We start from the raw sequence: 13117 nt of genomic DNA on the forward strand, positions 1-13117 counted from the left end.
CACACTAGACACAAACTGGATTTTGTTTCTGCGGCGTTAGGCGTTCAATTAGTATAAAAATTAACACAATATTGACTTATTAAAATATAGTAATACTGTCATAGCCTCACTCATAAATTAAAGTATAACAATACTGTCATAGCCTTACTCATGAGTCATTTCTAACAGAAGTAACTGTAGACATACAGGGCGGTCGAATTTAAAACTGTTGAATACTCAACGGGATGCACATTTTTGAGTATATATAGAAAGTATTTTTTGATATTCTACAGATACTTGTCAATTTAATGGAAATATTTCAGAAAGTTGCATCACATTTCGTCCTGAGAAGTCATAAATGACAGCAAGTGAGATATTGCAACCCTTCTACATAGTGTATCGCTCAATTCAGAGAGAGAGAGAGAGGATGAAGGTGGAATTCTGCGGCGGATTCGGGTCTTCAAAACCAAGGATGTACAGTTATGTTCACTGGACCAAGGAAAGTTATTCAACTTCATCCCGATGTCCCTCAAACCACACTTCAACAGCTCTGTGTAAATGGGCGTATTATGACGTTCTGGGCTGAAAACAACCATCTGGTCCATAGAAAGCACATTGTTTCATAAAATGGTGACATACTTACAGGCAGTGACACGACCGATAAGTGTCAGCACATAAACCACCATGTTTTATGGTTTGGCGGAGACACTGTGGATCATACCACAAACCAACATGGTCAGTGGTTTGAGCTAAGGTGAGCGACGACACATTCGACCATATCAGACGTTTCTAGTCATCAGCGGACCATGATCCATGTTCGCAGCATTATTGGCATAGTGCGTAATTGTTATAGCCTTCTGTCAGCGGTTTCCTCCGTGCAGCTGGACCCTTATGTCCATGTCATGTAACTCGCGGCGGCGGACTGTGATTATCGACACAGGATATGAAAGTTGCTACTTGGGTTCCTCCACCAGAATCATACGACGGATCTAAGTGACAATCCGTCTTAATTCTCGGCGGGACCTGTCACTGAGAGTTTTTTTTTTTTTCGACCACTGTTCCTCTTCGCCGATGTGGCTTCATTTTTTTTTTTTCGTCATCACAATGGATACTGTCCCTTGCGACACAACCAGTACACTTGCCACTTCATCATACTCGTACCACGTAAGCAAATGCCAACAATTTGCCGTCTTAGGAAATCGGAGGTCTCCCACTTTGCACTATCACAGTCTACTCAGTTCATTGTGCACTGCCGTTTTACTGCTTCTCACAGTACGTTGCCCTAATATACTACTACCAAGAACCTAGGCAACCCAGATATTTAATGTGTATCCAACTCCAGTTGTTTCCATTAAATTGATAAATATCTGCGTATGTCACAAACAGGGTTGGCAAAAACCTGGTTTTTATTTTTTTTTTTTTAAAAAAACTGTCTTTTGGTTTAAACCCAGCTTTTTTGGGGGGGGGGGGTTTAAACGAGGTTTTCTGGTTTAAATAATTTGCTATGTACAGTATTTATATCACATAGGGACAAAAATAAGTTTGTTTCGCCTTTGTGTTATTATGCAACAACCGGGTTATGCTGGAAGGGGTCACAAGCTTAAAGCGAATCCAAACCGCTTCTCGGCTTACATCCGAGAGAAAATGTCCTCCATTTGAACTCGAAACAGGACTAATTGGCCACAAATGCGATACGACGTCTGCTGACTCACTTACGAAGGACTCCCGATAAAAATATGTTGTACTGATCTTTACATAATTGTTAATATAATTGTGAAGAGTCATTTCAGGACGACAAAAGATAAACAGTTGCACAAGTGAAACCATTATACAGACTTACATATGGACAATTTCAAAATACTGCAGTGTTTAGAAGGACTAATTTAGTCTAAGCTAGTTCACTACGACTTTTATTAGTCCAAGTTAAAGAAATACAAATAATTTGCATATCAGTAAGAAAAGTGAATAAAGATACGAATTATTTGAGTCCACTTTGGCTCTGACCTATTTATAGATACCAAAGATACTTCTGACTTCAATAAATGCCACTCTTGGGGTTTGTATGCCCCCCTCCCCCAAGGTATGGTATTTTCATGTATTTTATCAATAGTAAACATTATTAAAACGAAATAACATGTAGAATTTTTCTTCGATTGCAATTGCATAACGATAATAAACTATTAAAAAATCACAAAAGAAAGATTCATAAGCTATTCTTAAAGTTGCTTTTGTAGTATAATCCCTTTGAGTAATGAATGGGGAATTTAGGTCTGAATATAATACGAATAATATACGGGAGTAAAACGTGATAGCCCACAAGTGTGTGTTCATCAAGATTTTATGAACACACACTTTTACGAATATTTTTCACTTTTTGGTTTAAACCATGGTTTAAACCACCTTGGTTTAAACCAGCCAAACCTGGTCACAGTATACGGATACAGAATCATATTATTATTGGATTGAAATTGGCATGGAATACAAATAATTTTTCCCTTTAGTATTTCATACAATATCTAAAACTAAAGGCAAACACGTCAAGGTCACTCACTCAATTTCCCATAATGTAAAGAATTTTCTTGAAATCGTTAGTTCCATTTGTATACTTTTTTTTTTTTTTTTTTTTTACTTGTGTTTAAGTGTTATCAGTATTATGTCCTTCAACATGGTAGACTTTTGATTGTAACAGCAACTCCTCTGATAACAATAAATTGGAGAAAATTCAGCAAAAAGTAATTTATTAAATTTTGTTTCTTTTCGGGTTTTGTTTGGTTTCTTGTTTTTATGATTTTCAGCACGCAATGAATTATTGACTATCGCATACATCCAGTGGCGTAACTAACGGGCCCGCAGGACCTGCCTGGAGGTCAGAGCAAAATGGGGTCCATTTAAGTTTCAAAAATTAACTTTGTTAGCATGTTAAAATTATGAGATGTTAAAAAAAAAAAATGTAGGGTCGCAGTTGTATTTCATCTTTTGCCTGTGACAATGGCAACATTTAGGCGTTTGTTCAGTAAACTAAAAGCCAATAAAACATTCACTGACCAACGAATACATTATGATCATCCGCTACTTTCTGGACGAAATAGTTGGGCTGACGTAAGAGCCACGGGGCACAGCAAAACTGCTCGCCAGACGGTGATAGGGATCTCACTCGATTAGTCAGCGTAATGCTTGTGCGTTAAATAGGGAAGGACGTCGTCATATTAGAGTTTGGTAGGGTGACCAGATAGAAGAATGGTATTTCGGAAACCGCGCGACTTATCGGGTGTTCGCTATCTGCCATGCTTAGTATTTTCCAAGGTTGGGAAAAGGATGGTGAAATTATCTCCAAATCAAACCACGAGAAGTGGAGCGGTCACACCTAATTAAAAATGTCGGACATCGTAGTCATTCGAGGTTGGTACAATAGGGTTGTAGCAGTGGATAACGCACGGGACTCAGTACCTAATATCCCACACGTGTACTATGTTAACCGCATGGCATAATCGATAACGATTGAAATGGGCAAATGTCAATCGTCAATGGGCCCGCAGAACAATGGCACAATATTGACGTCGCCACCTGGATGTTGTATCGTGTCAACGCACCCAACCACACCGTCTAAGCGTCCAGGAGTTCCTGGCCAGGCACAGCTTGGCAACGCCGACCCAGCCTCCGTACACTTCAGATCCATACTTTTTTGTTTCTTTGTTCGTTTGTTTTCAACAATCAAGCTTGCTATTCTGAAAGATACCCGTTTTAGAACCATTGAAGCGATCCAAACCACCGTGACAAAGGTTGTAAACAAGGTCCCTGTCGAAGTCTCCCAGAATGCGTAGCGTGCATGGAAAAGTCACTGGTAAAAATGTGTGGATGCGCTAGGAGAGTACTTTGAAGAATTTTAAAAATTTGTAGTGATATGTTGACTTCTTTTCTTACGAACTTAATTGCATTACCGTCCGAACAAACCTTGTACGTATCAACAACTTTGGACGTTATATTAGTTAAGCAGAAGCTAAAGCATAAGAGTTAATGATCATTTTGCGCTATTATTTTGTTAAGCATACTATGTAAAGAGCTTGATAAGTATATTGGGTATACTTCAGCACCAGTTTCACCTTAATAGGTAGGATGGTTCTCGTACAGCAACATTTTTTTAAAGTTTACAAACAAATTGGTTTGTTTGTTAATTTTCTCGAAAACTACGCATGAGCTCTTTTACTGACTCATATCTTTTTGTTTAGCTCAATAAGTTCTATCGATTGGCATATGTCTCACCTGTTGACAGTTTTTATTGTCGTTAAATATTAATAATATTGTAGAATTTATCTATTATATTGATAAAAAAATGCGCTGTTAAGTGATAGATTATATGTATAGTTGTTTGTCTTCTAACTGTGATGCACTTACTACTTGTAATACTACTATGTTACCAGAGACTTCTGACACATGTTACTTGTAATACTACTGTGTCACCAATAACTACTGACACACTTACTACTTGTAATACCAGTGTAGTACCAGCAATTTCTGATACACTTACTACTAGTAATACTACTGTGTTACCAAGAACTTCTGACACGCTTACTACTTGTAATACTACAGTGTTACCAGTATCTCTTGACAGATTTACTATTTATAATATAAATACTACTGTATTAGCAGTAACTTCTGACACATTTACTGTTTGTAATACTACTGCGTTACCAGTAACTACGGAACACTTACTACTTGTAATACTACTGTGTAACCAGTAACTATCGACACACTTACTACTTGCAATACTACTGTGTTACCAATAACTTCTGACACTTGCTACTTGTAATACTACTTTGTTACCAGTAACTTCTGACACTCTTGCTACTGGTATAATTCTACTGTGTTATCAGTAACTACTGACACACTTATTACTTGTAATTCTACTATGTTACCAGTAACTCTTCGCCACTTACTACTTGTAATACTACTATGTTACCAGTAACTCTTCGCCACTTACTACTTGTAATACTACTGTATTACCAGAAGCTTCTCACACACTTACTACTTGTAATACGACTGTGTTACCAGTAACTAATGATACACTTACTACTTGTATTAATACTGTTACCAGTATCTACTCAATACTAATGTGTTATCAGTAACTACTGACACACTATTTGTAATACTATTGTGTTATCAGTAACTGCTGTCACACACATTACTTGTAACACACTGTAAACAAGTAACTACTAATTTATTCTACGTATGAGTTTCTATCACCTTATAATTCAGAATCATAAAGTGCTTGTTTTTTTAAAGACCTTTCTGAAAGGATTTTTTTTAACTAGTTTGCTTTAATTCTTGCTTTTGCCTCTTATAGGATGGACCAGGATGGAACCCTGGAAATTAGTTACGACGAATGGCGAGATTACTTACTATATGCCCCCAGCACGGACTTACGGGAACTCATCAAATTTTGGAGGCATTCTACGGTAAGTAGCGTGCATGTTTCTAACGGTTTTGGTTGCTCTATATATATACACACACAAATGGTTCACACCCATTGCAATTTCAGGATCTACATTGAAGAATATTGAAAGTAAGTTCCACGGAGCTCACGCTTGTCAGTTTTCAGTTGTATAGGGAACATAAAATCTCTCGAAACAGGTCGGAAATTTGAAATAAATTTCCGGCGAAACAAAAGTCACCACTGGAAAATCAAATTACCTAGATAACAACGTACTTAAAGCATGAACTACCTACCTACTTATAAGCAATCTACTTATAAATATTAAAGCATGAACTAGAATATCACACGTCTTCATTCTTTGCCATACGACTTAGCATTTCTTCATAATTGGCTCACGTCACGATTGAGAATATTTTGTATTTTCACATAAATTAATGGGATGAAAAAGAAATCAGTTGGCACTAGTACTTATAACATTAGAAAGCAAAATTGGCTAGTCTTTGATTGGTCCCTATGTGAATTAATTAAGAAAAAATTAAATGTTCTTTTAACTGCTTTCTTGGTTTGGAAAAAATTCTGTACATCTGTCGGTTTGCAAATATCAAAAACTTTAAACTGCTATTCTATAGGGTAAACAACATCGTGTTAGGGAACTTTTTTCTTTCAAACCGAAGAAATAAACAAATTAACCTTTCAAGTCCGTAAGGAAATGACTGCTTGGAAATATGCATTTTTAGAATAATCAATACGTACAAAAAAACATAAAATATCAAAGTTGTTGAGATTGGAACTTGATACTTTCTATTTTCGTTGAAAAATTGCATTCAGCTTTGGGGCATATATGTCCCAATATACAGTAACATTAATATTTAACTTCGAGAAAGAAAAAAAAGGCAAAATATAAAATATACAAATATATCTCTTGTACATCAAAGGAACACTAACTTTTATGGATATGCTCTGAAGGCTGAAGAAGATAATTGATTAATGAGAGTGAATGATGAAAAAATTGGTGGGGGTAAAGTTGGGGAAAAGAGAGAAGAATCCCGAGAAAACTCACGGAAAAATGTTGCGCACCACGAACTCACATAACCTGAGATCGAACCAGAGACCTCCACGCACCAGGGGTGATCGCTTTATCACTGAGCCCTCAAAAAATTCTAACCAAGCGAGCTAGTTGTTCCTGACCATTCTCACAGATTTTTTTAAAAATCTAACCAAGAAAATGATAGGACGCTACCTGTAAATATAGCCCAGGTAGACTTCTAATACACTCACTTTTCCCATTTTTCTCCAACTGCTTTCAGTTCAAAATTGCTTGAAAGATAACATTTAGAACATGTTATGGATTAAAGTAGTTGTGAATAGGTAACTATATATCGTTAATGGAAACTAGGATTTATATTTACTTCACCAAAATATATAAACAAGTAAACCATGATTACAGATTAGCTCTTAACTTCAAAAGAAACCTTTATGGTTTAGATGTTCCAAAGGAACCGTCTTTTTTTATTTCCCATAATTTATGTGTGGTATGAGTTGATTATGATGAATGACGCCATCGATTTTTATATACATGCACTGCAGCTTTTCGTGTGATGTGCCGAAGCTTTTTTTCAGTGCAGTGCGCGGTTAGCATGCACTCACTTCACGCTGCTTGGCAGACTTTTCCGCTTCGTGGATTTTCTTCTACCTCATCAAATGCAACAAGTGTTGCCATCCTGTAATTATTATTTGATAAAAAGAACGGTTACATTTTTTTTCTTTTGTCGTAGAGACCACAATAGCTCACAAACGATTCGCAGGATTTTGATTTTGATGTCTGAACTCTGAAAACCAAAAGACAAAATCTAACGGACCATTCTGATTTGGTGAATTCAATTGCTGAGAATGATTGCTAGCACTGGATTCATCACCAAAAGAAACAGAAAAGGAGGGTGTTTATTGGCAGACTGTATACAGGATAGGAGATAAATGAGGGCTTAGTGTGAAGATAGAACGTAGAAAATGTCTAGAAATGCCATGTTAATTTTGAAAGGACTAGAGGGATTGAAGTCAAATGTTGGATATGAGGAATGCATGTCGAGCTCTACCGAATAAGCGTAATGTGAACAGTTTTAAGAGTCTTCATCCCGGCGAAATTAAAATACCGCTAATTTTACAGTAATTATGTGATATCTTCAAATAGATAAAAGATAATTGAAATATGGAACAAGAGCGCCCTAGACAATATTATTTTGCGTGAGGTACCATTATCACAAGTCAACTAGTGGTTTTCCGTTTTCAGCTGTTTAGAAACGCGAAAATAAATGTCGATTTTCAAAATAGCTAGAAATCGAAAGCAGATAAGTGAGTCATGATAACGGTTTCTCATGTAAAATAATATTGTCTGGGGCGCTCTTGTTCCACATTTCGATTATCTTTTATCTATTTGAAGATATCACATAATTTCTGTAAAATTAGCGGTATTTTAATTTCGCCGGGAAGAAGACTCTTAACTGCAAATTAAATGTAACTGGTTTTAAGGAGAGTCACCAGAGTTACAACCGGCACGTTTTGTTGGAGGGGGTCATTTAATATATCAGAACCCTGAATGGAACAGGTGCTTTTGTGCAAGGTACCACGCAAGTATTCATCCAGTGGAACTACTCATTCCGTTACACGTTGCAAACATTCTTCTTGATGTTCCATAATTCGATTCTAACTCTTTCTACTTCTCGTGCATATAACGTGCTTACTACATGGTCTCTAGTTCCTCATTCACGTCACCTTTACGACAATATTGATACATTGTCATAGCGTGGAACTCCTCTTATTAGAGTCTCAAACTGTATTGACCACTATTAATTTCAATAGAAGGCATACGTCAAGAGCCATATATCACATGATCCCTTTCCCGTATATTCTACTTGTGCTAAGTCCAACACGGTGGCTTTTAAGATGTCCTCCATGATTCACATCACACATATTCAGTGGAGCTGTACATGCATTCCTCATATCCAACATTTGACCTCAATCCCTCTACTCGTTTCAAAATTAGCATGGCATTTCTAGAGATTTTCTACGTTCTATCGTCGCACTTTGCCCTCATTTATGTCCCACTCTGTATACGGTCTGCCACTAAACATCCTACTAAACACTCTGCTTTTGTCTGTTTCTTTTGGTGCTGAATCCATTGCTAGTAATCATTTTCAGCAATTGAATTCACCAAATTGGAATGTTCCCTTGTAAGAAAATTCTGGCTACTGCTACTTAGAGTTTGAGGAAAATTTACCTTTCAATTCTTATATTCACAAACATTAGGCCACCAAGCTAAGTTTGATGGGTACTTCTCTTTAATATTTTAAAATTTTGAAGGTGTAATGCTAAAGTAAGCGCTAGAATGACTTCATTCTATACTTCCACTGACTCGGTATTCAGTCTGAAGCTGGCGTGTGATAGAATTCCCAGGCAGTTGCATGAGAGATGAAATGCTCTTATCTTTCCATTACAATGTTAGAAAAAAATGGTGACGTAATGGAAACGTGAAATACTCATAATTGAAACGGACCATGACTTTGTATGTATGAATTTTGCGGATAACTCAAGTACGAAAAACGAGGTTTATGAGAATGAATCATTTCAATTAAATGTAACAAACGATAAAAACTGAGAAATAAACTTCTAACGTGGTAATGTTTGTAATGCAATTGGCAAATGCTTTGTAATGCATGCAACCTAATATTTGCTTGCTTGCAGTGCTTTATGTTAATGAGATCAAAGTAATTTCCAAACGGATTAAACAAGTATTTAAATAAATTTGTAATATCTGTTCTTGCAGGTCATTTGCAGAGTTTTTGTTTCAACGGAAAATCTTGTTCAGAATAAATTTCATTGCAGGACATTTGCAGAGTTTTTGTTTCAACGGAAAATCTTGTTTAGAATAAATTTCATTGCAGGACATTTGCAAAGCTTTTGTTTCAACGGAAAATCTTGTTCAGAATAAATTTCATTGCAGGACAATTGCAAAGCTTTTGTTTTAACGGAAAATCTTGTTTAGAATAAATTTCATCGCAGGTCATTTGCGAAGTTTTTGTTTCAACGGAAAAATCTTGTTTCAGAATAACTTTCAAAAACTTGAGTAGTTATGAATTAGCAGAAGTGGATCTTCAATTTAACGTGAGCCGTAAACACTTTTGATTATATGTATATCTCGGGTTATGAAGTTCTTAAAAATACTAATAACTAAAAAGCCCTGATTCCCGTATTGAATTTTTGATTATTAATATAATAAATTATAATTTTAATATGCCGCATGAATCGTCTGTACAGTTGCGTTGATATGTCTGTCATCTACATTGAACTGTTGTGGCATTTTTTTAAAAAAAAGAACATCTGAGATCTTATATGAAAAGTGTGTTTTGCACATGTTAAGAAAAATCGAAGCTCTTAATCCTCTCCAGCTCCCTCTTAAGCGCCTACAATTCACCTACTTTATAAGTAGTGCTGCCCATGAGACAAAAAATTCCTTGTCTCGTAACGAAAACGTGACTAGATGTATATACTGCAAATTCGAGACAAGATGAGAAAGGTCTCGTCTCGTGTTCTAGACTAGAAATTTCTGGAGTTTTACATTAGTTCACCCAAGCCTTACAAGGAGAAAGCAGACTTTGGTAAATGAACTTCGGGGCCATCTTTCGCTAGGTAGTAGTGCACATTTAAAGTATTAATATTACAAACTGGGTAGGGATGGTACCGAGACCGAGACTAGTCTCGGTCTCGTCTCGGTCTCGTCTCGAATTATCGAGACGAGACCGAGACCGAGACGGACTTTTATATACCGAGACGAGACCGAGACCGAGACGGACTTTTAAATACCGAGACGAGACCGAGACCGAGACAGACCTCTATAAATCGAGACGAGACCGAGACGAGACTTAGGTCAGTCTCGAAAGTCTCGGTCTCGTCTCGAATATTGATATTGATATATACTAAAAGTGCCTTCACTCAAAATTTGTTTCGTTGCTGTGTAAGGTAATATGAGAACGGTTGCCTGATGTACAGTGGCGTATTTAAGGGGTGATTATCAGGCTCAAACCCCTCCCGAAATAAATTTGTGATCATTTTTTGCATTGCACGTACAACGCAAATGTTTCTTACTCGTTCCTCAAGCCTCTCCCGAAACAAAATCCACTGCTGATGCAAATAGAATTCTCTCTCTCTCTCTCTCTATATATATATATATATAATATGGTCGCGGTGCCACCCAGGGCCTCCCTGCATGGGTTCCCGGGGCCCAACTTTAATTTTAAATGGAAACAATAGGTGAGTGGTACCTCGTTCGATATATCTTTAAAAACTAAAAAGCGTTCTGGCAAAAGATGTTTCATATCGGGCACTGTATTCAAAGTGGCCGCCAAGACATGTTGCCTCTGCCAGATACAGTAAAACGTGCAGTACCACTAATATGAAAACGGTTGGTCATAAATGAACCGATCAACAACTCAAATAGAAAATGTCATGTGGCACATCGATTGATATTGTCGCGGAGGTTCCCAGGGCTACCCTTCATGGGGGCCAAGGGCGAAACTACAAAATTGTAAATGGAAACATGGGGTGAGTGATAACTCGTCCGACATATCTTTAAAAACTAAAGAGTGCTGTTGCAAAAGATTGTTCATGTGAGTCACCGTTTTCAAAATGGCCACCAAGACATGGTACCTGCATCAGATAAAACGTCCAGTATCACTAATATGAAAACACCAGAAAAATATTCGAATATTCGAATTCACAGAGGGTATTTATCATTCTATATCTCGGGAATGTTGCAACAGTCAAAAAGATGATTAGAGTGAAAGTACCATAATGGAAAGGAAGAAATTAACTCCTAGAAAATTATTGCTCCAACCTCACTCCGTAAGTGAGTGAAGCGGGAAGGATCGGTGGAATTGCAGATGTAGCCTTAGTTTTTGCAAATTGTATCTACGAAACAAAGTTATTTGAAATATGTTTTTATAAGAGATAAATGTCTCTGTAATGGGATAAAGTATGTAAAATTCTTGTTAAATGGTATCATCCATTTTGATTGCAGGCAATGGTTTGATGCAAAAATGAATAAACTGAAATGCGAAACAAATTTGCCGAACAATGCAATTTTAGAACAATATTTACAAACGTTGGTTTTCTTCAACAGTCGTCTGCATGATATTGGTTCGCTTCTTTTCCTTCTGACTTCTTGCATGTGATAGAATATGAGTTTCACTGAGATGTCCACAGTTACATTCCGAATAACTTGGTAATTTCAGTTGTGATCCTTAGTAACGAAACGGTACATACTGATGCAGATATGTCCCAAAAATCTTGCACGCATTGCGTTAAATTATCAGGGGCGGGTAAAATGTTGTTAAACTTGAATTTCACCTTACTTTTATTCACCTTATTTTACTTTATTTTTATTCATTATAGTACCAGTCATTTGTACACACAAGTGTTTCAGACAAACCATATCTATTGCAAATAGAAGTGAGGTTCTCATTTGAGGTTTTACCATTCATTCCCGCTTCACCTACTTACGGACAGAGATCGGAAAGATAATTTTCTATCATTTGCTCTTTTGCATCATGTCAATTATACTTTAATAATCTTTTTTCCGTTGCATTGTACTCCAGCCGTGGAATGATAAATACCCTCTGTGCTTTCCTATACGAGTTTTATTCTGTTAATTTTTTCCAACTATTTTCATATTAGGGGTTTATTGGTACTGGACCTTTTATCTGATATAGGCACCATGTCTTGGCGGCCATTTTGCAAACGGTGACCCATATGAAAAATCTTTTGCCACAACACTCTTTAGTGTTTCAAGATTTATCCAAAGACGTATCACTTGACCCATATTTCGGTTTCAAATTTCTAAGTTTGGCCCCCTTGAAAGGCAGCCCTGGGAGCACTGCGAGAACATTACTAGACACGCCACGTGCCTTTCCTGTTTCACTTTTTGACTGTTCGTTTATCTCCAACTGCTTTCATAAGTGGTACTGGACGTTTTATCAGATACAGGCACCATGTCTTGGCGGCCATCTTGAATACGTGACCGATATGAAAAATCTTTTGCCATAAAGCTTTTTTACTTTTTAAAGATCTATGGTACGAGGTATTACTCGCCCCATGTTTCCATTTAAAATTTTAAAGTTTGGTCCTGGTACCCCATGAAGAGAGGCCCCGGGAGGCACCGCGACAACACCGTTCGGTGTGCCCCATGGCATTTATCCTATTTGAGTTTTTGTTCGGTTCATTTATGTTCAATCGTTTTCGAGATATCTTCGTGGAAAGATTAAAATGGGCCATCCTCTCTCTCTCTCTCTCTCTCTCTCTCTCTCTCTATATATATATATATATATATATATATATATATATATATATATATATATATATATATATACACTATATATATATACAGCCACGGATCCAGTATATAATCAAGGGAGGGGCTAAACCATGGTTTACTGCTTTATCCAGTGTAAAGAAAGTAGGATTGAAGCCCATTTTATCCAGTGTATACCTAAGCGTTAAGGGGGGCTATAGTCCCTATAGCCCTCCCCTAGGATATATATATATATATATATATATATATATATATATATATATATATATATAATGCTGAAATTTTGTACCAAGTTGGAAAATTCTTCTAGATACTCCGCAATACCACTAGATAAACAAGCAATGTTG

At 36.8% G+C, this 13117-nt stretch overlaps 1 protein-coding gene across 1 annotated transcript in view; it reads left to right on the top strand.

The window, feature by feature from the left end:
- Nucleotides 1–13117, top strand: part of SCaMC (Short Calcium-binding Mitochondrial Carrier) — a 229036-nt gene that overhangs the window by 104109 nt on the left and 111810 nt on the right. The window contains exon 4 of the mRNA XM_081764835.1: nt 5321–5432. Coding sequence (XP_081620961.1) covers nt 5321–5432 — 112 coding nt within the window. The remainder of the gene's footprint in view (nt 1–5320; nt 5433–13117) is intronic.

This window comes from Thermobia domestica, chromosome 7, assembly GCF_964235325.1.
Source record: "Thermobia domestica chromosome 7, izTheDome1.hap1.1, whole genome shotgun sequence".
Lineage (NCBI taxonomy): Eukaryota > Metazoa > Arthropoda > Insecta > Zygentoma > Lepismatidae > Thermobia > Thermobia domestica.